Genomic DNA, 27,090 nt, shown 5'->3' on the forward strand with positions numbered 1-27,090 from the left:
TTTGTCACTGAAAATGTGCTAGCCCCCAAAACACTCTTAGCTGAAAAGATAAAATTGTGTGTACATATCTTTGCATATAATGGCAATTAATAAGTGTAGTCCATAGCAGTGTACCATGACATCATTCATAGAATTTTGATGGAACATTTCAAACTGCTTCAGAAATGTCATAAATTAGTAGGGTTATCTGGTAGGCCAACATATTTATTTGACTATTTTTGTGGAAAAGTCCAACTGGCATTGAACCCCTTCTCAGCATAGGCTTGGGAAGAAAAGCTGCAGAATTACATTGATACATTTAACAAAGTCTTAAAAACAGAAATAGTTATATGTGGCAGACATTTATGGCAACTTGTACCCTACTCTGATATTTACATATTGATTAGAACAGAGTAATATAGATGTGGAAAAACAGAATGTAAAGGTGAAACCAATTTTTAAAAAGTACTAGTCATTTTATAAGAATGGGTGTTGAAAGGTGTATTTAAAGTGACTATAGTTGCTGCGGTGGTGGTGCTGCGATAGCGTTGTCACCTCACAGTAAGACGTTGTCCTGTTCAATTCTCAGCTAGAGCATCTTCTGTGTGGAGACATGCGTGAATGGGAGTACCTTTGTTGAAGGTTGTGCGTCAGGGCTGGCAACTCGGCACGTAAAAATCTACTGCCAATCATTAGTGGACTGGAGTTCCGCTGTGGCGACCCCTTACCGGGAAAAGCCAAAAGACACAACAACAACATAGTTATCTCCAGTGGAGCTGGACTGAGTATATGAATAGTTGATATTGGATAGAATTATTTACAAAATATTATTATTATATGCCTTTTATTTACACAGTACAATTAAAACATATTTAGATATATGTTCGACTTCTTGATTTTGTCATTTGGTTCAATAAGCATGCATGTTGTGTTCCATATCATACCTCTCAACCTCTTAGCCCAAGAAATCTGGACAAAGCCTTATATAATGGTGGGGGGGGCACAGGAATTGGGACAGATTTTAAATATTCCTCTCATAAACTTGGAAATTAGCCAGAATAACGTGGTTTGTGTTAAAATGCATTTTCTAAAGGATATGAAGTCTGAATCTCAAGTATGTCATTATTTAGTGATTTCATTCCTCAGATCATCCCAGTAATTTGCCAAAAAACACATATTTTATGAGGAAAAGGCCAAAATTTTGAGGCAAAAATCTATACAGTTGAGAAGTATGTTCCAGATGGCAAAGTTAAATACTGAAGTCATACTTTTGTGTACTGATATGACATCAGAATGAAAATAATACATCTCAGAAATGTTGTTTTCTCATTGTAAATATAAAAGCCAAAACACACATGCAAACAGATATCCACATAGTGGAAAAACTTATCTTTCATGCTGTTAATTCATTGAATGTGTTTTGTGTATGTGTGTGCGTGTCTTCCTGAAAATTAAAAAAAAAAAAAAAAATATGAAAAGAATATAGAGATTAGATTTTGACATTTGTAGGCAGGGCCAAATTAAGGTCAGAATAGTTAAACAATAACACAGCTATCAGTTCTTTTTGCTTAATGAATAAAAATGATAAAAAAGATAAATATAAAACCTTATGGATTTAAAAAGGTTTAGCATGATGCAGAAGCCCTAGCTCAGCAGGTTTCTATATTTGCGCTAAGCCTTCCTGATTTTAACTCTGAGGTTTTCACCTTGAGAGGTATTAGCATGGAGATCAGTCTCAATGGTGAAACTACATGCTAATGCGTCAGTCCGATGGCATGTCTAATGCTAATTATCCATATGCTGCATCAGTGTGGGGTGTGCATGTGTGTCGGCCTGGGTGCTCACACTAGGTGGCTTACATAAGGAATTGAGAGTATGGATGTATGTGTACATGTGTTTAAGACTGACTGTTTCCACGAGTGTGATTGAGTGTGTGTGTGGGGGGTGTTGCGGATGAGTGTGTGTGTGTGTGTGTATATATATATATATATATATATATATATATATATATATATATATCTATATAAATATAATGTGTGCTTGTATGCATATGCATGTGTCGAGGGTGCTTTGCTAATGTGATGCATAGACAAGTAGGAAGGATGTTAGTTTATTCGTCCGACAGCAGCAGTGTTTAATTTGGAGACATAGTAATCAGCTGATAATGAGGCCTTTCTCATTGCAGCCATATCTGAGCATTTTACTGAATCCCAGGGCTGGTATTAAAGTGATAGAATGTCTGAAAGAATGTAGTTTGTGTAAAAGTAAAACATTGTGACATAAAAGTATCATTGTTTTTCACTTAAATTCAAGCTCCAACTGTTAATATTTGCCTTTGAAGCTAGGTGTGCAATCTGAGGAAATTATAATGTTTTAATTTTCCAAAAAATTCATGAGGCTCTGTCTGACCATTTTGGAGATATAGCTCTTTACACAAAAAGAGGAAAAGAAACCAAAAAACAGAACTAGGGGTGCAGTTTTCCTGAAAGTGGTCATGAGTAAAGATTCAATTGTATGTAGTTTATTTTCTCGTATTCATTAATGAAAGTGATAGACCTGTGGCAATTTCAAACCCATCACTTTACTAATAAGGATCCCAATTATGATCCTCTTTCTGAGCTGTGACTTATCCATAGCCCAGTATACTTTTAAAACAAGTCATCAAGCCACTCACTTAACAGTGAATGGGGAGCTCCTCCAACACACACTTACACACACACCCTACTCGTTTCTTCTAGTGTAAGACAAAAGGAAAGTTGACAAACTCAACAAGAAAAAGGAATACTTAAGTTTTACAGTAAGATGTTATTACTTATTCCTTTCCCAGGTTTAAGACTAGTTCTTTTTGTTTTAATTGTGTTGCTTTTTTACAGGAGACCTCTAACTGACACAGTGTCATACCTCTCATTGTTCAGAATTTTGCAGAACGTCCCTGATTTTGACTCATACTTTTGCCTTGTCCCTTATAAAATTCTTGATTTTCAAGTAAATCACGGAGGATTGCGGATGGTCAGCAATTCACAACCAAGGGAGCCCGCAGGATTTTTTGCAGGGGGGTGCAAACCCGAAGCACCGCCCCCAACCCCACCCACATCAAAGCACTGCCCCCAACCCCACCCCCTTCAAATCCCCCCCCCCCAACACACACACGCAGTCATTCCAGTATCCCATTACTTGGCTATTTCTCCCCGGTTGCCATAAACACTGTTCAAAACTCTGTGTGCATACTGTTTTATGCATTACTTCTACAATGATTACAGATGGTTTTAATTTTCAACTTTTATTTCAAATTTTAGGGCCTCAGGGCCAATAGCTTAGTAACCTCCTGTTTTATAGCACAAACACTGATAGACATTTGCTAAACTTAAACAAAGCAATAGTCTTACAATGAAAACAGACTTAGCATTAAAACTTCCCTACCTTTGAAACTTGCATGCACTGAAACAGCATTTAAACCCACATTCAAAGAAAATGCATCTGGCCAATGGCAGGTTAAGTTTACATTTGGACTGTTTTCAAATCATAGGCCCCTTGCACACATTTCAGAACCATGCATAACTGCTTTGATTCACCTTCCTGATTGTATTAATTATAATATACAATAACTGAATTATATCCCTTGTTAATACAGCACCACTTGAGTGTGTTTTATAGTTTTGAACATTTTTTCCATTAAGCAATGAAAGAAAACATATGAACCAATAAATGACGACAAATTGCCCAATTCAGAACATTTCAACCATAAAAGGCCACTTAAAAGTCTATCATTGCAATCTACCAATATCAGTCAATATGCACAATCTCTGCAGAAGTAAAAGTCATCTGAATAATTTCACATTAAAGAGATATGAAACTAATGGAAAGGTTGTTGCTAGAAAACAGCTTTATATTTCAGTGTTTCATCTACAAATTCAGTGCCTACTGCCCTTAAACAATAACTTGCCTATGTTACATTTAAAAAAAATGCTAAGCTTGTATATTGCAATAGGAATAAGTGGCAAGAGGAAACACAGGTTCATAGTTACTAGGCATCTCATCCAAAGGAGGACATACTCAGGACTGCAGCACTCCACCCCCTTAAAATACAAATCTACATGTGGTGGGAGTAGAACCTACAGCCCTCTACATCAAGATGTAAGCATGCTACCTGCTGTGCTACTAAGACAGTTTTGAAATTCTATACCACAACAGTGATACCATTTGCTAAACAAAACAGTTGCACATTTTAAGCAGACTTCGCATGAACAGTAAACATCTCTTCCCTTGAAGCTCACAATTCCTTGAAATTGTATGTGAAAATAAATTCCACCTGCTAACTCTAAATAGGGCATTTCACTCTCACACATGCACATCTCAACCTCTTACTGCAAGAAATCTGGACAAAGCCTAAAATAAATAGGGACGGATTATAAATATTGCTCTAATGAACATAATAATAGTAGAATAACAGGATTTGTGTTAGTATGCATTTTTCTAAAGGATATGACATTTAAAACTCAAATGTCTGTTATTATTTAGCAACTTCAATCCTTTTTATTTATTTGGCATTTGTTAACCGATAGTCCAACTGTGCAAAATCTCTTTCAGTGGAAGCCCGGGAGAAAAGCTCAGTAGGAATATGGGGCAGAAATCTGCAACAATCACACTTCCACCTAAACTCTGGTCTACTAAAGTGACAACTTATATCAAAATGGGAAGTTCTTAGCAATGCATTTGGTCTGCAAGTTTTCTTTCTCTGTATTTCAGTTTCTATCAAAACACCAAGCTTAATCAAACTATTAATTCTTACTGGCCATCAGAGCAGATAACCACTGCTGGGCTATGTGTTACAGGATTAAGAAGTTCTTAAAAACACACTGCTGAGTGTTACTTTATGATCATGGAACTGTATGTACCTAAAGTAAGGAAGAATGCAAGGGAAACTAGTTTTAACTCTCAACTATGTTTGAATCTCAATATCAAAACATCCATTCCAAGGTGGGGACACTGCTCCCCCAATCCCTGCTCCTGTGGCTGTTTAGCATGATGGCATACACAACCACATGTTAACCCGCAGAGTTTAGGATATTTCAAGCACATCCAAACAGGTTAAGTCACGGAGGGAGTTACTAAACTTTTTAGTATGACAGCAGACAGAAGTAGGAGCAGAGACGAGTGTTAGCATCTGTCACAAACACTACCCGTTTGAGGAGAGCCCATCAAAGTCCACTGACTTTCTACAACCAGGATAAACATACTTAGGTTCTTAGGTAAGTACTAGGCTATCAACCCTAGGGCCTATACAAGCCTAGCCAAAAAGGTGCCCTGGCTTTCACCACCCAAGAAAATTATTTTCCTGTCCCCCTGTCGAGCAGAGCCACAGAGATGATTTGCCCATTTCCCATCCAGTCATCAAGATTTTTCTTGAAGAGTGCTAATGAGGAGCTTTGTTTGATATAGATAGGTAGCTTGTTCCAGAGTATAGGAAGTCTCTGGGACAGGAATCTATCGCTCCAGCATTATTCAGCATGTCGTCTTGGTTTATATCTATTATCTAAACTTTCAAAAAAATCCTGAGCCATCTCGTGAGGAGAGTTAGTGTTATCCAATGGTTCAGGGATGCCAACAAACCACATATTAAACCTGCCTGAACAGGTTTCCTAATTAAAGCTTACTTTCCTTCAAATTCAACAGCTAATTGCCTACTTTACTATCAACTTAAAAATAAAGTTTAAAATATTTTAGATTAAAGAAAGCCATTGAATGTAATTGGTGTTTTCCTATGCATTCCAGTATCAGGGATGATTGGTGTGCCATTATGCTTTCTTTTATTTCAGCTGGTAACTTCTACCACTAGAGAGACAATTTGATTTTGTAACAAACTAGCTTCCTATAAAGGAGGTCCTTCTGAATCAGCATAGTAATAGTCACATCATTTGATACCTTTTGTAGTCCACCAAAAGTTATTTTACTAGATCTTAATTCCTTTTATCCCCAAAATATTAAACAGTACATAAAACTTATGACAATTCACCTTTTTCTAATGTAACAGTGTCCCTGGTAGTATATATAGATGTAGCAGGATATTTTTTGTAAAGAGTGACTAGTCTGTCAGAATAGGTTCCATGAATGAATTACTTTGATGCCAATGTCTGCTAAATGAGACCCATCAGCAGATGCGGAAATGGGAAAGCGATGTAAAATTTTCCCTCAGCAAAGACTTCTTTTGGAATAGTCCTATACTAAATTTGGCAGAAGAGAGTTTTGGTAGCGTTACCCTTGGTTCAGACTTGAAATTACTTCTGGAAGTAATTTGATCTCTTCACGGAGGCTGGATACTGCTAGTCTTTTGTCCCACTTACGAAGTGGGACATCCACAGAAGAGAGTCCTGCAAATGAAATAAGGGTAGTTGGTGTTCATGTATTGTGCCGTGTCAAAAACATGAGCTGAAGGACTTTAAATACAGTGGCGATTTATGGCACCTGACTTTGATTTTGTTCACTTTACTTCAAGATTATAAATGCATTCATTTTTGCACTTTACGTTTTCACAGAACTCACCTGTGTGGAGTTCCATTTATCTACCCCCCCCCCACACCAAAAAACAAAAGCTGGACTCGTTTTTAAAAAACAGCCAAGGATTTAAGATTAGTCCCCTATAGAGAAGGAGAGGAAGTACACCTAAGCTTTCTTCCACTGCCTAGACAGCACCCAGTGTCAGGCAAGTATCAAATCCTAATAATTCATCATCAGCTGTTTGCAATTATTGGTTACAAAAAAGAGAGACAGAAACCAGTCTCTGAAATTACCCCACATTCCATGCCTGCATGAATATACTATAATGAACACATACTTAATACAAGGCAAACAGTTGCAGGCATAATGTCCTCCAAAATTCAGTCCACTCCGCTGCTTACCAAATGTAAATATTAACAGTAATGCATGCATGATTCTATCATGCAACCCACACTATAAAGCTCATTATGCACTATAAAACATAATATACAGCCTTTAATTCTTAAACACCTCAGTGAATTACACATTACAAAATGAATTATATTTTACAGCCATTTTTACACTTACAATAGGTGTGGCTGAGGTATCAGTGCTAGGACAGTACCTATGGATCTCACAAAACACATGCCCAATGTGTGATCATTTTAGGATGTCACACTCTTGTTTCAGGGCTTCACTAGTTCTGGAATTCTATTCTGCTATTTTACAGAATTTTCTTGTGTTTCATCTAGTCTCGACTTCTTAACATCAATAGTGACACACATATTTAGAACAAACTAAAGTGCATATGTGCAGTAACTTTCCCCATCACAAAACACAAAAAAGTGAACAATTTCAACATATAAGAAGCATACACAATGTCCTGCACAGCACAAAATAAATTAACAACTCCTTAAATTAATTTAATAGCTAGTGAATCACAGTTTTCAAAACATTTCTTTTATAAAAAGCACTTAAAGAAAAACGCCAACGTACAGGGAAAAAGTAAGACCATAACAACTGCTCATAGGTGCACACGTTGATAAAGCTCAAGAAATGTCTTTAAATGCAAACAAATCACCTGATAGACTTTTAAAATGAATATGCATCCATTTTGCACCAATATAACGTTAATTAAGGCATAACATTAACAGCAAGCAAATTAGCACACAAACTTCAGAAAATTTCAGTAGTATGTTATGATTTAAATTGCTTCACTCTTCTCCCCAGGAAATTTTCTCCCTTCATACTAAAATAAACACAGACACAGCTCCAACCATGGGTCCTGCTCTCTCACCTCAAGAATCAGAGACAAAGGCCCAAATCAGGGCCACCTTTTAAACCCTGATACTATTCACTCATAAAGTTAAAAGGATAAGATACTTTTTGGTGATACGCATTTTTGACTAATAAGAAGTGCGTTAGTGTGATATGTGGTAGGATTTAGGGACTGCAAACCTCATTATTTCATCAAAAATGTTATAACGGACAAAACGCAATACTGATGCACATTCAGGGACAGTTTCGCAAAGTAAACCAATGATTTAGCGTAATATGGTCTACTGCACCTTCCAAAAACCCCAAACACAAAGAGAACACAATGAACACTAGAATGTATTCGTTTATCTGCTGCTCCATCACTCATAAACATTTTATTTCTTAGCATCCCAGTATCCTCCGCTTTACCTTCCATGTTCACAAATTCACTAGTATAAGGTTATTTTAGTCAGATTAACTCATGGACTATACCTGCTTGCCATTTAACAAACTATTTCATCAAATTAATAGTGGTAACACAGTAAACGCATTGCCTGTCACGTAGACAAAACTGTAATTACCACACAAAACGACCAAAGCTAGCATTCCTAGTACATTACTGGTAGTAAGGAGGCCGGTTATTTATTTATACAGAAAAACTGTATAATGCTGACTTACCCAAAGTTACCAAGAGCTTGCTCAAATATTTCATTCTGCAGTAAGTTCGGTGGAGGAGTAAAAACCCCATTTAAGTGTGAAATCACAGAGTTGCAGAACTGACGAAAGGTATCAAACTGTGAGTGACTCTTTGGCAGAAATGATGTGATTCCCTTCCAGCGCACTGCCAAGACGTTTATATTTAAAATTCATGCGACGCACGCATGACTGTTGGGTCCTACAACCGGTCTTTGCAGCTGAAAAGTGCTATGGTTTCAGCGCTTATGCACAGAAGACAAAAACGGGTCGCAAACACCTGTTGCGTCTGTGCAGCTTGACAGGATGTAAATGGCATTCTTAAAGAGAAACGCCTTTAAAAAAGACAAAGCTTTTTTTTTATAAATTAAAATAAAATTAATTTCTCAGCCAGCCAGTTCCAGGGGGGTGCAAGTGCACCCCCTTGCACCTGCCTGTGGGTGCCCTTGTTCACAACAATAGTATTTCATACTACTTACATGCAAAAAAGTAGTAGTTGTGGACTGGAGTTACGCTGTGGCGACCCCTTACCGGGAAAAGCCAAAAGACACAACAACAACATAGTTATCTCCAGTGGAGCTGGATTGAGTATATGAATAGTTGATATTGGATAGAATTATTTACAAAATATTATTATTATATGCCTTTTATTTACACAGTACAATTAAAACATATTTAGATATATGTTAGACTTCTTGATTTTGTCATTTGGTTCAATAAGCATGCATGTTGTGTTCCATATCATACCTCTCAACCTCTTAGCCCAAGAAATCTGGACAAAGCCTTATATAATGGGGGCAGGAATTGGGACAGATTTTAAATATTCCTCTCATAAACTTGGAAATTAGCCAGAATAACAGGGTTTGTGTTAAAATGCATTTTCTAAAGGATATGAAGTCCGAATCTCAAGTATGTCATTATTTAGTGATTTCATTCCTCAGATCATCCCAGTAATTTGCCAAAAAACACATATTTTATGAGGAAAAGGCCAAAATTTTGAGGCAAAAATCTATACAGTTGAGAAGTATGTTCCAGATGGCAAAGTTAAATACTGAAATCATACTTTTGTGTACTGATATGACATCAGAATTAAAATAATACATCTCGGAAATGTTGTTTTCTCATTGTAAATATAAAAGCCAAAACACACATGCAAACAGATATCCACATAGTGGAAAAGCTTATCTTTCATGCTGTTAATTCATTGAATGTGTTTTGTGTATGTGTGTGCGTGTCTTCCTGAAAATTAAAAAAAAAAAAAAAAATATGAAAAGAATATAGAGATTAGATTTTGATATTTGTAGGCAGGGCCAAATTAAGGTCAGAATAGTTAAACAATAACACAGCTATCAGTTCTTTTTGCTTAATGAATAAAAATGATAAAAAAGATAAATATAAAACCTTGTGGATTTAAAAAGGTTTAGCACGATGCAGAAGCCTTAGCTCAGCAGGTTTCCATATTTGCGCTAAGCCTTCCTGATTTTAACTCTGAGGTTTTCACCTTGAGAGGTATTAGCATGGAGATCAGTCTCAAAGGTGAAACTACATGCTAATGCGTCAGTCCGATGGCATGTCTAATGCTAATTATCCATATGCTGCATCAGTGTGGGTGTGCATGTGTGTCGGCCTTGGTGCTCACACTAGGTGGCTTACATAAGGAATTGAGAGTATGGATGTATGTGTACATGTGTTTAAGACTGACTGTTTCCACGAGTGTGATTGAGTGTGTGTGTGGGGGGGGTGTTGCTGATGAGTGTGTATATATATATATATATATATATATATATATATATATATATATATATATAAATATAATGTGTGCTTGTATGCATGTGTCGGGGGGTGCTTTGCTAATGTGATGCATAGACAAGTAGGAAGGATGTTAGTTTATTTGTCTGACAGCAGTAGTGTTTAATTTGGAGACATAGTAATCAGCTAATAATGAGGTCTTTCTCATTGCAGCCATATCTGAGCATTTTACTGAATCCCAGGGCTAGTATTAAAGTGATAGAATGTCTGAAAAAATGTAGTTTGTGTAAAAGTAAAACATTGTGACATAAAAGTATCATTGTTTTTCACTTAAATTCAAGCTCCAACTGTTAATATTTGCCTTTGAAGCTAGGTGTGCAATCTAAGGAAATTATTCTGTTTTAATTTTCCAAAAAATTCATGAGGCTTTGTCTGACCATTTTGGAGATATAGCCCTTTACACAAAAAGAGGAAAAGAAACCAAAAAACAGAACTAGGGGTGCAGTTTTCTTGAAAGTGGTCATGAGTAAAGATTCAATTGTATGTAGTTTATTTTCTCGTATTCATTAATGAAAGTGATAGACCTGTGGCAATTTCAAACCCATCACTTTACTAATAAGGATCCCAATTATGATCCTCTTTCTGAGCTGTGACTTATCCATAGCCCAGTATACTTTTAAAACAAGTCATCAAGCCACTCACTTAACAGTGAATGGGGAGCTCCTCCAACACATACTTACACACACACCCTACTCTTTTTTCTTCTAGTGTAAGACAAAAGGAAAGTTGACAAACCCAACAAGAAAAAGGAATACTTAAGTTTTACAGTAAGATGTTATTACTTATTCCTTTCCCAGGTTTAAGACTAGTTCTTTTTGTTTTAATTGTGTTGCTTTTTTACAGGAGACCTCTAACTGACAGTGTCATACCTCTCATTGTTCAGAATTTTGCAGAACGTCCCTGATTTTGACTCATACTTTTGCCTTGTCCCTTATAAAATTCTTGATTTTCAAGTAAATCACAGAGGATTGCGGATGGTCAGCAATTCACAGCAATAGTATTTCATGCTACTTACATGCAAAAAAAAAAGCATGTTGATGTCAAACTTATTGTTCTATTATCCTTTTAGGTGAACTAAAAGTAATGTCTTTTGGCTTTGCCCAGTTAGGGGTCACCACAGCGGCTCACCTGTCTTATTATGATTGGCAGTGGATTTTTACGGTGTCGAGTTACCAGCTCGGTGTCCAGCCTACAGAGAGGGCACACACATTCATGCACCTACCTGCATCTCTTTAATGTTCAGTTGATCACTGAGAGGACATGCAGACTCCACACAGAAGGCACAGAATCGAACCAGAGAGCCTCTTGCTGTGAGGCAACAGTGCTAACCGATTCACCACCATGGCTGACTTTTAGTTGCGATTGCTCACAATGTTGTGTCTTTGACCCTCATTATTTTGGCTTTGTGCAGAATTCTTCAGCAAAGATGCTGAGAGATATTGTCAGTGTAGTGGGCTACAAAGTACCCAATTTTATTTTTAAACTTAATTTTACATTATAAACGAACACATTTTATAGACTGTACCCACTGTGCTAGATCTGACACATTGAGAAGTATGCAAAAATGTTCCATCTGCTTATGGCAGTGTTCTGTTTGTTCTCCTTTCAGGTATATGCTGGGTATTTCTGCTGTCCCTGCCGTTATACAGTTTTTTGGATTCTTATTTCTTCCTGAGAGTCCACGATGGCTTATTCAGAAAGGAAAGACGCAGAAAGCACGTAGAGTTTTGAGTCAGATTCGTGGAAACCAGAACATAGATGAGGAGTATGAGACTATCAAGAACAGCATTGAAGAAGAACAAAAAGAAGGAGGAAGTACGTTTGTTTTCTGTTAATTTTTGGAATTTAGAGTTCAGGTGTATTTTTTTTATAGTTTTACAGGATATGCGAGTTCCTCATAGCCCCTGCATAGGTTTCATTAAACAGGTGTTAACAATTGAGCTTTTACTCTTAATGTTTGGAACTAGGCACTCGCTGCTGTTTACTAATGACATGCATTGCATTATATCGTGTCATGTTTCTTTAGCTGGTATGGGAGGTTACAAAGAATGGTTGAATGAGAAATGCAACATTCTTAGTTTTGTGGTAGGGGAAGGATGGTTGTATTAATTATTACAGATCATATGAGTTACTTCTTTACTTATAGTTTGCTTAGATACTCATCAGCTGAAGGTATGCTTCTGGCATGAGCAAAAATTTGTATTAACAGCGTTTTCCAAGAGAAATGACATGCCATACTTTTTTTTTTTGCCTTAAAGCTAATGCCTTATCTCTAAAGTATAAACACGATTTTGTCATGGTGTTTCACTAGTATGGCTGTAATAATGACTTCATCCAGAAAGATTTGTGAAAGACAAGAAGGTCAGCAATGAAAGTTCAGCTTCATTTTCGTACTGATTTTTATTAAGTTTTCTCAACTATTATGTTATCTGAAATGTGATTTGTAGTGACTAAGATAGCATTAAACTGTGAAACAGAACTGCTTATATCCACAAGAAACATCAGGACTCAGAAAGGCTTTAGGTTCCAGTATAAAAATTGTTTTAATAAAACACAAGTGCTTTTCGTAGGTCTATCCCACTTCTTCAGATGTCTTTACAATTTAGATAAAACAAACCCCTTTTTCTTGTATACACACAGAACAAATCACATGGCATATCAATTAAAACATTTAACACATTTAAAGCAGCCAATACTACATTTAAGACCTATAAGTAAATCAGCTTAAAAACTGACATTATGCAAAGAACTAACTTCTCAGTGAGGTGAGTATTCACCTTCACAAACATACTACATGAAAACAAGTTACCTGAACAATGGCCTTGATCTTAATTTGGGTTTTATAGGAACATACTCATTTAACTCATGGCCAGAGTCAGCTCTCAGCCTCACTATCCACTTTGCCTGTAACTCTTCCGTGGCATTGCGTAGATCTCCACCCCTGATATTTTCATGGGTCCTACCTATTGCAAGAAATTTAAAGTTGTGACTCGGGTCAGTATTTATGATGTTTCGCCAGATCACTTACTTTATTATGCTTAGTTTTATGGTAAACATGCTCACGTATTCTCTCTTTTAGTGCCCTGTCTGTCTTCCCTACATAAAAATGATGGCAAACAACACAGTTGGCAAAGTAAACTATATGTTCACTCTCACACATTGCATGGACTTTGAAATTATATGTCCTTTATTGATCTGGATGTTCAAAACATGTGCTGGTTTCTATATACTTACAAAAGGAACATCTACCACATGGTTTAGTCCCTCGTGTTTCACTTATTACATTAACCTTTTTTAGGATAGCATAAGTGTCTTTTCAAAGAATTATTCTTCCTAAATAAGAAGTTAGGTTCTACATCTATCAAGTCTCTTATATCCTTATCTGTTTTCAAAATATCTCAATGTTTTCCAACTATATTCATGTATGTATGTACATTATTGGAGTAGTAAAGAGGTGCCCTTAGCTTGCCACGCATTCTTTTTTACAATTTCCGTCCTCATTGCTGTACTACTTAGAGAAGTATGGTGTGGCTTGGTTGTCTCTTAACTTGGTAACTTCAGCCATATTAAATCTCATTGCCTGTTCTTCATATATCCCTGTTTCATAAGTTCACTTCTCACTGTGTGAACCTATTTCCGGAAATCTTAATTGTGCACATTTAGTCTTGAGGCCCTAAATACCAGATTTTTCATAACATTTTTAAAATATATGGTGTATACATACTATCTTTTGAGAACAGATGGTTCACATGACATGCTTTCCTGAATTGTTTAGCAAAAATGTTTCCTTGTTCATCCTTTTCTATGCTCACATCCAAGAAATTAATCTTTTCAGTAGAAAGAGTATATATAAATCGTAGAAATTATGTACTACTACTACTGATATATTCTACAAAAGCTTTCAACTCATAAACTGACTCTCTCCAAAGAGTAAAAATGTCATCCACAAACCTCCTAAAAAAATATATATATATTATCATGATAAGAGCCTTGAAGTATAAATTCAGTCTCCCACACAGCCCTTACTGCATTGGCATAGCTAAAATGTCCATAGCTATGCCATTGCATTGCCAGTAAAACTCCTCTCCAAACAAGAAGACATTATTCTCCAAGACTATCTTAAGCAGTTCACATATCTGGAGCAGTTTTACTTCATCAATCTAAAACATTTCCCTTAGAAATGTATTTATACTGTTGATACCTGCCTCATTAGGAATTACTGTAAAAAGAGACATGACATCGTGTCACTAATAAAACACTTTCTACCCTTTCTTCATTCACTACACTGCTATATAAATCTCTTAAAAATGTTCAGTGTCTCTTAATATGTGACTTATTGTATTCAATTTAGGCTTTAAATACTTAATGTATATAGTTTCCTACTGGAAACGATTGGTTGCATTGGAGGACAAGTGCTATTTTTATGAATCTTGGGCAGCCCCTGTATTATCGTGATAGTGGGGTATGTTATCAAAAAATAATCAAACAATTCTTTACTAATGATGCCATTATGTAGCATTTCACTTAATACTTTCCTCACATTTGAAATCATATGTTTGACCATAGACCCTTTAATTTTCATATAGAAACATTCATCATTCAACATATCAAGCATTGTTTCATTGTACTATTCTGTGTCTAATATGACAATTGGCCCACCCTTGTCCGCTGGTCTAATAACAATTCTGTCATTACTCTGTAGGCTTTTAAATGCTAAATATTCATTCTTAGTAAAATTACATCTGCTTTTAACACTACTTTTGTAATAGTTGTCATTTCAACCTTATACACGTCATCAATGCGTAGTTTCTCAAAGGCATTAATCATTGAGTTCAACTGTGGGACATATGTGCTAGGCTTTTTAAATGTATCAACAGTACTAGTTTTCACATTCTCAGAGTTTTTAAACATCAATTTTAACATCAAATTCCTAGTAAACATTTTTATGTCAAAAATCACATCTGTGAGTTCAGAGTACCTGGAGGGAATGAATGAAAGTCCTTTCTGCAATACTGTGTACTCCTCATCAGTCAATTCATGCCTGGAGAGGTTCCAGACTAAGTTTCCTTTACATTGATAAACGCCTTCTTGATGTCCCCGGAATTCATGGTATTCATTTCCAACTTTCGCTTCTGCCTGCTTTGACTCCTGCCCCTCGACCGTTGATCTTTCATTACTTTCAACTCCTTTACCAGCAGTGGAAAGGACAGCTTGTATTGTCCTAAATGGAGACTGGAAACTGAGTCAATTGTAGATGTAAAACTGGGACTATTTGCAGAATTGAAGGGTTTATGCACTTGTGCCATAACTTGAATGATTTTCCTCTTAGTTCTGGTGTCTCCTTGGACTTCTATCTGTTTATTTAAATCTGCTGACATCATACCATTATTATATGAGAGAAAACACTATACCGGGTACCACACAATAACGTCTTTATTTAAACAAAGTAAAAAGGAGACTTTTGACTTTCCTTCTTTTCTTCATCAGACAAAGCAATTAGTGACATCATACAACTTTATATGAATATAAAATATATATACAAAAATGTAAAGTATGTTCATATTTATGCATATCTAATTTAAAACATAACTGTTTTAAATTAGATATGCATAAATATGAACATACTTTACATTTTTGTATATATATTTTATATTCATATGCGTATTTTGCAATATTCTTGTCATATATGCCTTTAAATTTTCAAAAGTTGTATGATGTCACTAATTGGAAACTTTGTTTAAATAAAGACATAGTGTTTTCTCTCTTTTTATATACTGGGTTTTTACCTGTATAGCCGTTTGGCTTTTCGTTTATCATACCATTATTCTCTGTAGAAACAAAATCATTATTGGCTGCTGTAATTGCAGAGGCGGTGACTTGAGATGAGGTAATTCTGTCAATCACCTCAGCATTATCAACTCCATTGGTTGGCTGTTGTTCTAGTGTAGCCAGCCCATTTTGTGAATTAGTTAACACATTTATATTATCAGTGAATCTTGGCCATGAAAAGACATTGCCAAGTTCAAAGTCCTTGCGATCTCTAGGTTTTTTTCTTATCTTTTGTTTTGTCAGCTTTCTGACATAAGCCAACAAAGAATCAAGAACTTCAGCAACATATCTGTCTACAGTTATCTCAGCAAATAAAGACAACATTTTGGCATACTGTGTTTCTATAGAGAGATTCTTGCAATTACAGCAGCCAGTTTTCGTTTCCACGGAGAACAATAGTATGATTTCAGCAGATTTAAATAAACAGGTTGTTTCTATATGAAAATTAAAGGGTATATGGTCAAACAAATGATTTCAAATGTGAAGAAAGTATTAAGTGAAATGCTACATAATGGCATCATTAGTAAAGAATTGTTTGATTATTTTTTGATAACACACCCCACTATCCTGATAATACAGGGGCTGCCCAAGATTCATAAAAATAGCACTTGTCCTCCAATGCCATCAATAGTTTCTGGTAGGAATTGGTGCACGGAACCAATATCTATATACATTGAGAAGTTTTTAAGGTCCAAATTGAATACAATAAGTCACATATTAAGAGACACACTGAACATTTTTTAAGAGATTTATATAGTAGTGTAGTGAATGAAGAAAGGGTAGAAAGTGTTTTATTAGTGACACTTGATGTGTCTCTTTTTACAGTAATTCCTAATGAGACTGGTATCAACAGTATAAATACATTTCTAAGGGAAATGTTCCAGATTGATGAAGTAAAAGTGATCCAGATATGTGAACTGCTCAGGATAGTCTTGGAGAATAATGTCTTCTTGTTTGGAGAGGAGTTTTATTGGCAATGCAATGGCGTAGCTATGGGCGCTTCTTGTGCCAATAGCTACGCCAGTGCAGTAATGGCTGTTTGGGAGATTGAATTTCTACTTCAAGGCCCTTATCATGATATTTATTTTTTCAGGAGGTTTGTGGATGACCTTTTTACTCTTTGGAGAGGGTCAGTTTATGAGTTGAAAGCTTTTGTAGAATATATCAGTAGTAGTACATAATTTCTATGATTTATATACACTCATTCTACTGAAAAGATTAATTTTATGGATGTGAGCATAGAAAAGGATGAACAAGGAAACATTTTTACTAAACAATACAGGAAAGCATGTCATGTGAACCATCTGCTCTCAAAAGATAGTATGCATCCACCATATATTTTTAAAAATGTTATGAAAAATCAGGTATTTAGGGCCTCAAGACTAAATGTGCACAATGAAGATTTCCAGAAACAGGTTGGCACAGTGAGAAGTGAACTTATGGAATGGGGATATATGAAGAAAAGGCAATCAGATTTAATGTGGCTGAAGTTACCAAGTTAGGAGACTTCCAAGCCAAACCATACTTCTCTAAGAAGTACGGCAATGAGGACGGGAATTGTAAAAAAGGAATGAGTGGCAAGCTAAGGGTACCTCTTTACTACTCCAATAATGTACATGCATACGTGAATATAGTTGGAAAACATTGGGATATTTTGAAAACAGATAAGGATATAAGAGACTTGATAGATGTAGAACCTGAGTTTTTAGTTAGGAACAATAAATCTTTCAAAAGACACTTATGCTATTCTAAAAAGGTTAACATAAGTGAAACACCAGGGACTAAACCATGTGGTAGGTGTTCCTTTTGTAAGTATATTGATACCAACACATGTTTTGAGCATCCGGATCAAAAAAGGACATACAATTTTAAAGTCCATTCAACGTGTGAGAGGGAACATATAATTTTCTCACACCACTGTGTTGTTTGCCGTAATTTTTATGTAGAGAAAACAGACAGGACACTAAAAGAGAGAAAACGTGAGCATGTTTATGTTTACCATACAAGTAAGCATAATAAAGTTAGTGCTCTGGCAAAATATGTTATAAATACTGACCAGAGTCACAACTTAAAATTTCTTGCAATAGGTAGGACCCATGAAAATATCAGGACTGGAGATTGCCACGGAAGACTTAGAGGCAAAGTGGATAGTGAGGCTGAGAGCTGACTCTGGCCATGAGTTAAATGAGTATGTTCCTATAAAACCCAAGTTAAGATCAAGGCCATTGTTCAGGTAACTTGTCTTCACGTAGTATGTTTGTGAAGGTGAATACCTACCTCACTGAGAAGTTAGTTCTTTGCATAATGTCAATTTTTAAGCTAATTTTCTAATAGATCTCAAATGAGGGTAATGCTACTCAACGCTAGAAGTCTAAATCTCAAAATGCACTCACTCGAGGCACTCCTTAAAATGGAGAACATCGATATCTGTGCAGTGACTGAGACCTGGTTCAAGGCTCCAGAGAGCACCCCTGCACTACCAGGCTATAACTCATACCACACTTTTCTGCCATGTAACCTGGACCGAAACACCAAAGGTGGAGGTGTGTCCATATTCATTAAGGATATCCACACCTCCAGGCTAGTTGCTCAGCATAATGCATCCGAGGTTATCTAAGTGCAACTAACTCTGGGCAAAACTGCAATCCAAATTGTAGCTTGCTACAGCTCCCCCGCCATGTCCCAGGATTCCCACTCCTCTTTTCTTGATGCACTGAAAATATTAGGGTTCAACCAAACACCCTAATAATGGGCAACTTCATCTACCCCACCATTAACTGGGAAAACTACTCGTGTACCAACTCCTTAGCTCAACGCTTTCTGGGATTCATAAACTCCAATGCCTTAGATCAACTTATCCACACCCCCACCAGGGGCAACAATATCCTAGACCTAGTCATTACCAACATGAGTGACCAGTATTCCACACCTGAAGTCAACTCCTCATTGGTCCGATCCGACCATAAGCTTATCACCCTTGATATCCACACACAACCCCCCCCCCCATTTAGGAAACCACAGTAAAAAATTTCTCCAAAGCCAACTTCATGCTTCTTAAGACAGAAGTGGTGAACTTCATAACATCCATGCAGATGGGCAATACAGTTACAACTGCTGAATCCTACACAAATGCACTCTGAAAGCACTTACACGAGTGCATGGATCGTGCTATCCCAAACAGAACGAAGATGCTATCCTCCAAAAAAAGGAAGCCAATCTGGTGGTCCCCTGCCATAAACAAACTATACACCAGAAGGAGGAAGCTGCTGCAAAAGAGAGCAAAATCCCATGAGTGGAGGAGCTCTCTGGTCAGCCTCAGTAAGAACCTGAGATCCCTTATAAGATCCTCCAAAGCTAGCTACAAAAACCAAGTCGTCACTAAATCCAAGGACAACCACAAAGCATTCTATAGCTATGTCAAGAATCTGGATGGCAACACCCAGATCTGCTCTGAGTTACAGCACAAAGGCATGAAAATTACAGAACCAACTGATATTGCCAACATCCTGGAAGATCAGTTCAGTGCTAACTTTACCTCCCTGTCACCCCCTAAAGGGTCCATATCTATACAGGAAGAATGCAGAGTCCCTGTAATCACAACTACACAGGTAAAAGCTGCACTCTCTAAAGCCAAAAACACAGCATCCATGGGACCAGACAACATCCCAGGCTGCGTTTTACATGAACTTCAGAACAAACTGGCTCTCCACTTAAGCACCATGTTCAATAATAGCCTCGCATCAGGCTTTGTGCTCACTGAATGGCACACAGCAACAGTTATCCCACTCCACAAAGGTGGAGCCACCACTGATCCCGGTAACTATCGGCCTATTAGCCTAACGAGCCTGGTCTGCAAGGCCATGGAACATATCATCATGGAACTCATAAACAAAGACATTGGTAACTTCCAAACTCTGGATCCCACCCAGTTCGGGTTTGTGAAAGGCAGATCATGCTTCCTAAACCTGATCGACGACTTTGAGGCAGTCACCAAAGCCGTGGATGAGGGTAAGGTGGTTCACACAGCCTATCTTGACCTAACCAAGGCTTTCTACACCATCTCCCTTCTGGAATTATAGCTAAACTCACTAAACTAGGTATAAATCCCCATGTCACAAGATGGGTTGCCAACTGGCTCACTGACAGTACCCACACTGTAAAAGCTGCAGACTCCAAATCTGACCTCAAAGCAGTGGCAAGTGGAGTACCACAGGGTTCCGTCCTGGGACCTCTCCTGTTTGGTATCTACTTCTCTGAAGTACAGGCTAACACAGAAGGCCTCTGGCTAATGAAGTTCACTGATGACTGCAAACAAGGAGCCATAGTCAAGTCCTCAAATGCTGTCATCATCCTGCAAAAGGGCCTCACTGAGACAGATGCCTGGTGTCAGAGCCATGGCCTCAAGCTCAGTGCCAAAAAGTGCAGTGTCATTCCCTTTGGTAAAAACTCTGTACCCATGAACTACCACATAGGCAGCAATCTACTTAATACCGAATGTGTGATGAGACCTTGGGACCCAGGTGGACAGTAGACTCTCATTTGATAGTCACATCGCCACAGTAGTCAGGAAGTCCTACGTGGCACACCTCATCATAAAAGGGTTCTCATCCAGGAAAAAAGAGGTCATTGTTCCCCTCTACTCATCACTCATTAGACCCATTATAGAGTACAACGCCCCTTTTGGAATGTACCTCACAAGACATCTGCACAGCTGGAAAGGCCAAAGAAGTACCTCACAAAGAGGATTACTGGCCTCAAATAAATGCCCTACACTGACAGCCTCAAAAAACTCCAGCTTTACTCCGTAGCATATCGCCTACTCTGAGGTGATCTCTGCTTAATATATAAAGCTATGTCAAACCCAGAGCTGTTGGACATGCTACATCTAAAGAAATCCCAATCCCTCTGAGCTACACGCTCTAGGGACCTAAACCTTGTCACCACAATAAACAGTACACGCTGGAGGGATAGATTCCTGTCCCAGAGGCTTCCTATACTCTGGAACAAGCTACCCATCTATGTCAAGCAAAGTTCTTCATTAGCACTCTTCAAGAAAAATCTTGATGAGTGGATGGAAAATAGGAAATACACCTCGGGGATCACTTCTGTGTCTCTGCTGGACAGTGGCACAGGAAAATAACTTTCTTGGGTGGCGTAAGCTATGGAACCTTGCTGGCTAGGCTTACATAGGCCCTTGAGCCGATAGCCTAGTACCTACCTATGAACCTATGTAGTATTGGTTGCTTTAAATGTGTTAAATGGTTTAATTGATATGTCATGTGATTTGTTCTGTGGGTATATAAGAAAAAGGAGTTTGTTTTATCTAAATTGTCAAGACATCTGAAGAAGTTGGATAGACCTACAAGAGCGCTTGTGTTTTATTAAACAACTTTTATACTGGAACCTAAAGCCTTTTCTGAGTCCTGCTGTTTCTTGTGGATTACTGGATTTTGCCTTTTTCTTGGATTATGAAACTTAGGAGTGTTGGTGACATTTTTGTTCTTGAAGAACTGGTTATATGTTTTATTTTTTTCTTGGTTCTGAGTGTTCTGTATTTCAGGATTTATAATTTCAGTGACAAGAAATGTGCCTGTTCCTAATCGATCACATATTATGTTTATCTCATTTTTCTGATGTAGAATTGATGCACAGTGGGTATCATTGTATTGATAGTTGTGATCTGTAGGATTTAAACTGCTGGCAGCAGAACTGTTTAGTGTTAGATTAGCAACAGAAAGAACATTTCTTACTTTTGGTACAGGAATGACAACACATCTGAGTATTCTCCTCATAAAACAGCCTATGTATATCTCCGTTAACTATTTCTCAAACAGTATGGGTGGGGGGATAATGGAAGGAAACAAACACTGTGTAGAACAAATCAGCAATATTGACTGTTGTCCAATTGTGTTGATTAAAAAACAAATAATAGTAGTAAACACTTGCTACTTTGAAATAAGATGACTGAAGCAATGCAGGTTTAGTAGCACATGGCACTGTAATGGCAATTTTCCATTTACTGAAGTCATTTACACAGCATGATTAGCTATGGAGTATCACAGTATTATTCACCCTTCCTTGAAGGAGACAGATGAAATGGGGTATTAAGCCATCCTGTAAACTGCATTAATTGCCTCACCCACAGTTTTCTGATGCACATTTGTTTTCTATTCTAAAAGCATTTTTTTTGTAATGGTGGGCTTCTTACAGGAGCAGTACCTTTTAAAAGAACAGCTGAAGAAACAGTAAAGTGCTGTGTTTTTGTATTCTCTGTAATTAATTAACAAGTGGAATGTAAAAGAACACATCAGAAAAATTATGGAGATGTTAAAAGGTTATACTGATGGCATCAATAGGACATATGCACTGAGCAAAATCTAGTTATAGGTGTGTATACACACACACACACACACACACACACACACACACACTCTTAAACATATAAACAATATGAAGTGCGGATATACTGATGCTGACTGTCTAACAACTCATTTATTTGGTGGATTTGCATGTGACCTCAGCTTTAAACTCGGTGGCAAATTCACAGATATTAGATTTTTATTCATTCCACCATTACACAGCTCATTTCATCAGATCTGGGTGGTGCAGTAGTGCAGCAGTTATCGCTGTCGTCTCACAGCAAGAAGTTCATCAGTTTTATTTTCAGCTGGGATGCCTTCTGTGCAGAGTCTGCATGTCCTTCCCTGCATTTGTGTGGGTTTCTTTCGGGTGCTCCGGTTTCCTCCCACATTTCAAAGACATGCATCTGGAGCATTTCTCCCCGGTCTCCCCTGAAAATGGGCTCTGTCCCAGTTGGACTTTCCTGGTAAACAAATGTTAAAGAACTAAAATAAAAATTTATATAGCATGAAATATTGTAGCTATTGAAAAGAATATGAAAACAATAAAGTAAGTCAAAATGGCAGCAGAACAACAATGACACTTAAGCCAAGGCAGGTTACTCCTTACTCCAACAGTATTTGACCAGCAACTAGGGTAAGCAGTTAGCGTGTCAGGAAATTTCAGAGCAGAAGTATATGCTGGAGGGGCCCACTTACCTACATCACATATAGAATTTATGTAGACGTGCAGTGACTCTAGATTTGGTATGTTTTGTTAGGGTAACAGAGCCCCCTGACAGAATATACAGACCTGTGTTTGCCCCTATATTATCAGAAGCCAAAGAAATGAATGAAATTGTGTACAGTAAGTTGTGTTGTCTCTAGAGCAGCATACAGGTTCAGTCACTGGCATGCATACCTGATCTTAAAAAGTGACATCTGTTCATTCCCTTGAAGGTAGTTTTCCCTTATATTCTACATCGATCCATCCAGTGGCTGAATGCATTGAGATTTTCAGTAGAAACAGAAAATGTTCAAAGACATCTAACTTAATTATGTGTTACGGCTGGAAAATATGATCTACACAGACACTCCAAAATGGATTATTTTCATATCTTCTAGATTTGTCTTTGCATAATGTAAAGAGCCATGTTTACTCTTGTCATTTTTGAAAGCCAGTGCTTGAAACTGATAGCAGGTATTTCAGACACTATGTTGAGAAGCTTGCAGTTTAAATATAAGTAATGGGAAAATATGAGATAGGCACATTACTTAAAGAACATCTAAAAACAATGCCTATTTCCTCATTAAATAGTGTTCAAAAATAATATTGATGTCTTGGCATAAGAGCTGCCTGGCCTCTACAGAGCCAGCAGGTTGCACACTTGATGCATAAATGTTTGCCTTTTGATTGATCCACTTGTCAGAAAGCTTGGATAGCTAACTGGCTGCGAAAGTACCATCCTAAACATGTCCACCACTCAGAGAATTGACTAGGAAGTACATTAAATAAGCAAGATAACACCCACAAAATCATTGTCACTTAATGTTTCCTCAGTGTATCACTTTCTAGTCAGTTCTCCAAGTGCTGGTATTATATTGTGATTTTGTGAGTGTGTGTTTGAATATACTGATTCTTACTTGAAATGAAATTTAACTGCAGAATACTGAAAACATGCAAAAGTAAAAAAAAAATGGGTTATCTGTGTTTTAGTTGCTAATTTAAAAACAGTAGCAAATGTCTATGTACACTTTTGTTATGTAGCTTATTTTTACATTGAATGAGTTTTTATTTTTGTGTATTTTCAATACTCTACAACAAGGTTTCATTTCAGACAAGTTTCAGAATGCTAAAAGTATTTATCTGTGTTTAAACGAATAGTACATGTATACCATCTGAGGAATGCATTGTGGTCACCTTGCAATTTTATTTTTTTTAATGTTTATACTGTTGTATTAATGTTTTACTAACTTGTATTTGTTTGACATTTTATATATATGTGTGTGTATATGTGTGTGTGACATACAGTGAATATAAAAAGTGTACACACCCCTGTTAAAATGCCAGCTTTTTGTGATATAAAAAAATTAGACCATGATAAATCATTTCAAAACTTTTCCCACCTTTAATGTGACCTATAACCTGTATAATTCAATTGAAAAACAAATCTGTTAGAGGCAAAAATAAAAAAAAATGTACAATAAGCTGGTTGCATAAGTGTGCACACCTTTAAACTAATACTTTGTTGAAACACTTTTTTTTTTTAATTACAGCATTCAGTCTTCTTGGGTACACACCTGCCATCAATTAAGAGACTGATTCACCCCAAATAAAGTTCAGCTGTCCTAGAAAGATTTTCCTGGCATTTACCCAGTTGCTTGCTACAGCAAAAGCCATGGTTCGCAGAGAGCTTACAAAGCATCCAAAGGATCTCATTGTTGAAAGGCATCAGGAGAAGGGTACAAAAAAACTTTCCACAGCATTGGATATACCATGGAATACAGTGAAGACAGTCATCAGAAAGTGGAGAAAATATGAGACAATAGTGACATTGCAAAGAACTGGAAGTCCCTCCAAAACTGATGAAAAGACCAGACAAAAACTGTTCAAGGAGGCTGCTAAGAGACCTACAGCAACACTGAAGGAGCTGCAGGAATTTCTGGCAAGTACTGGTTGCGTACTACATGTGACAACAATCTCCCATATTCTCCACATTTATTTATTTATTTATTTCCAGTTTGATTACCGGGGAAGTCCACTGGGTCCAGAGGACCCGTTTTCAGTGGAGGCCCGGGGAGAAAAGCTCCAAAATACATATTACAGTACAGATATAGAAGTATAAAAGATACATTGTATAGAACAGTATACAACATATGTACTTTCAGTATCACACATAGTCAGACAAAAATCATTATGGTTGATCTTGAGGGTTATACAGGTTCATTTATGAAAACACTCTTGTAAAGTATGTGTGGAAACACTTTGCATACACACCATTAAAATAAAAGTAGAAAAACACTTTGCATGCACTCATTTAAACTATGATGCTATTTACAATATTTACACAATAGTGTCATGGGATAAGTAGCTCTAGGAGTTTTGGAGAGCTTAGATACACTCATAGTAAAGTAGCTATGGGAGATTTAGAGAGCTTAGGAACCTAGGAGAAAAAAAAAAAACACCTAGGGGCATGTTCTTAGATAGGTTTAGGTAGGGTGAAGGCAGGTACATTTCCATTTAGTGGACAGATGTTTGAAAAGCTGGGTTTTAAAGTTTTTGAGTTTGGTATTGTTCTTAGAGTGGAAGGTAGAGAGTTCCATTTCTTACCTGTTGAGAAAGAAAGAAGAAGCTGGCCAGCAGGACGTTTAGGCTTGTTGATAGCAATAAGGTTTTGATATTCAGAGTTCTGTTTGGAGTGTATGGGGGAAGGATATTTGCTAGAGCTGGACAATTTGTAGGGTGAAATATAAGTCTGTGTGCAGTGGTGAGTTGGAGGTAGTATAGGTAGTTTGGGAGTTCTAGCCAGTTCAGAGATTGTAGGGTAAGGCAATGATGGGTGGAATTTCTGATATTGGTGGCAAATTTAGAGATTTTTGTTATAGCAGTTTTAATGAGGGAAACGTACTCGCAAGTGAGGACAGTGTGTTGAGCAGATGTCTTGAGAGGTACATACCAAACGGGGCGTTGTATTCTATAATGGGTCTAATGAGGGATGAGTACAGTGGGACAATGACCTCCTTTTTTCTGGATGAAAAGCCCTTAGTGATGAGGTGTGCAAATAACAAAGGGCTCAGAGATTATCCTTGATGTAATCCCAGCATGGAGGTGTTTAGGTGAAATGGCAGTGGAGTTTTTAACTAGATTGTTTAATGAAATCTTGGAAAGTGAGAGGATGCCTGAGGAATGGAGAAAAAGTGTTTGGTACCGATTTTTAAGAATAAGGGTGATGTGCAGAGCTGTAGTAACTACAGAGGGATTAAACTGATCAGTCACAACATGAAGTTATGGGAAAGAGTAGTGGAAGCTAGGTTACGAAGGGAGGTGATGGTTTCATGCCAGGAAAGAGCAATACAGATGTGATGTTTGCTCTGAGAGTGTTGATGGAGAAGTACAGAGAAGGTCAGAAGGAGTTGCATTGCGTCTTTGTGGACTTAGTAAAAGCATATGACAGGGTACCTAGAGAGGAGTAATGGTGAGTGTGGAAGAGAGGTGAAGAAGAGAGTACAGGCAGGATGGAGTGGGTGGAGAAGAGTGTCAGGAATAATTTGTGACAGACTAGTACCAGTAAGAGTGAAAGGGAAGGTCTACAAGAGGGTAGTGAGACCAGATGCAATGTTTGCTCTGAGGGTGTTGATGGAGAAGTACAGAGAAGGTCAGAAGGAGTTGCATTGCGTCTTTGTGGACTTAGAAAAAGCATATGATAGGATACCTAGAGAGGAGTTGTGGTATTGTATGAGGAAGTCGGGAGTGTCAGAGAAGTATGTAAGAGTGGTACAGGATATGTATGAGGGTAGTGTGATAGCAGTGAGGTCTGTGGTGGGAGTGAAGGATGCGTTTAAGGTGGAGGTGGGATTACATCAAGGATCAGCTCTGAGCCCTTTCTTATTTGCAATGGTGATGGACAGGTTGACAGACGAGATCAGACAGGAGTCCCTGTGGGCTATGATGTTTGCAGATGACATTGTGATCCGTAGTGAGAGTAGGGAA

The 27,090-nt window shown here is 37.4% G+C and overlaps 1 protein-coding gene across 1 annotated transcript in view; it reads left to right on the plus strand.

The window, feature by feature from the left end:
- SLC2A13 (solute carrier family 2 member 13) overlaps positions 1-27,090 on the plus strand; it is a 2,419,048-nt gene that overhangs the window by 279,592 nt on the left and 2,112,366 nt on the right. The window contains exon 3 of the mRNA XM_044066204.1: positions 11,822-12,027. Within this exon, the coding sequence (XP_043922139.1) occupies positions 11,822-12,027 (206 nt within the window). The remainder of the gene's footprint in view (positions 1-11,821; positions 12,028-27,090) is intronic.

Source organism: Protopterus annectens, chromosome 3.part1 (assembly GCF_019279795.1).
Source record: "Protopterus annectens isolate FY-2018-M chromosome 3.part1, PAN1.0, whole genome shotgun sequence".
NCBI classification, from domain to species: domain Eukaryota; kingdom Metazoa; phylum Chordata; order Ceratodontiformes; family Protopteridae; genus Protopterus; species Protopterus annectens.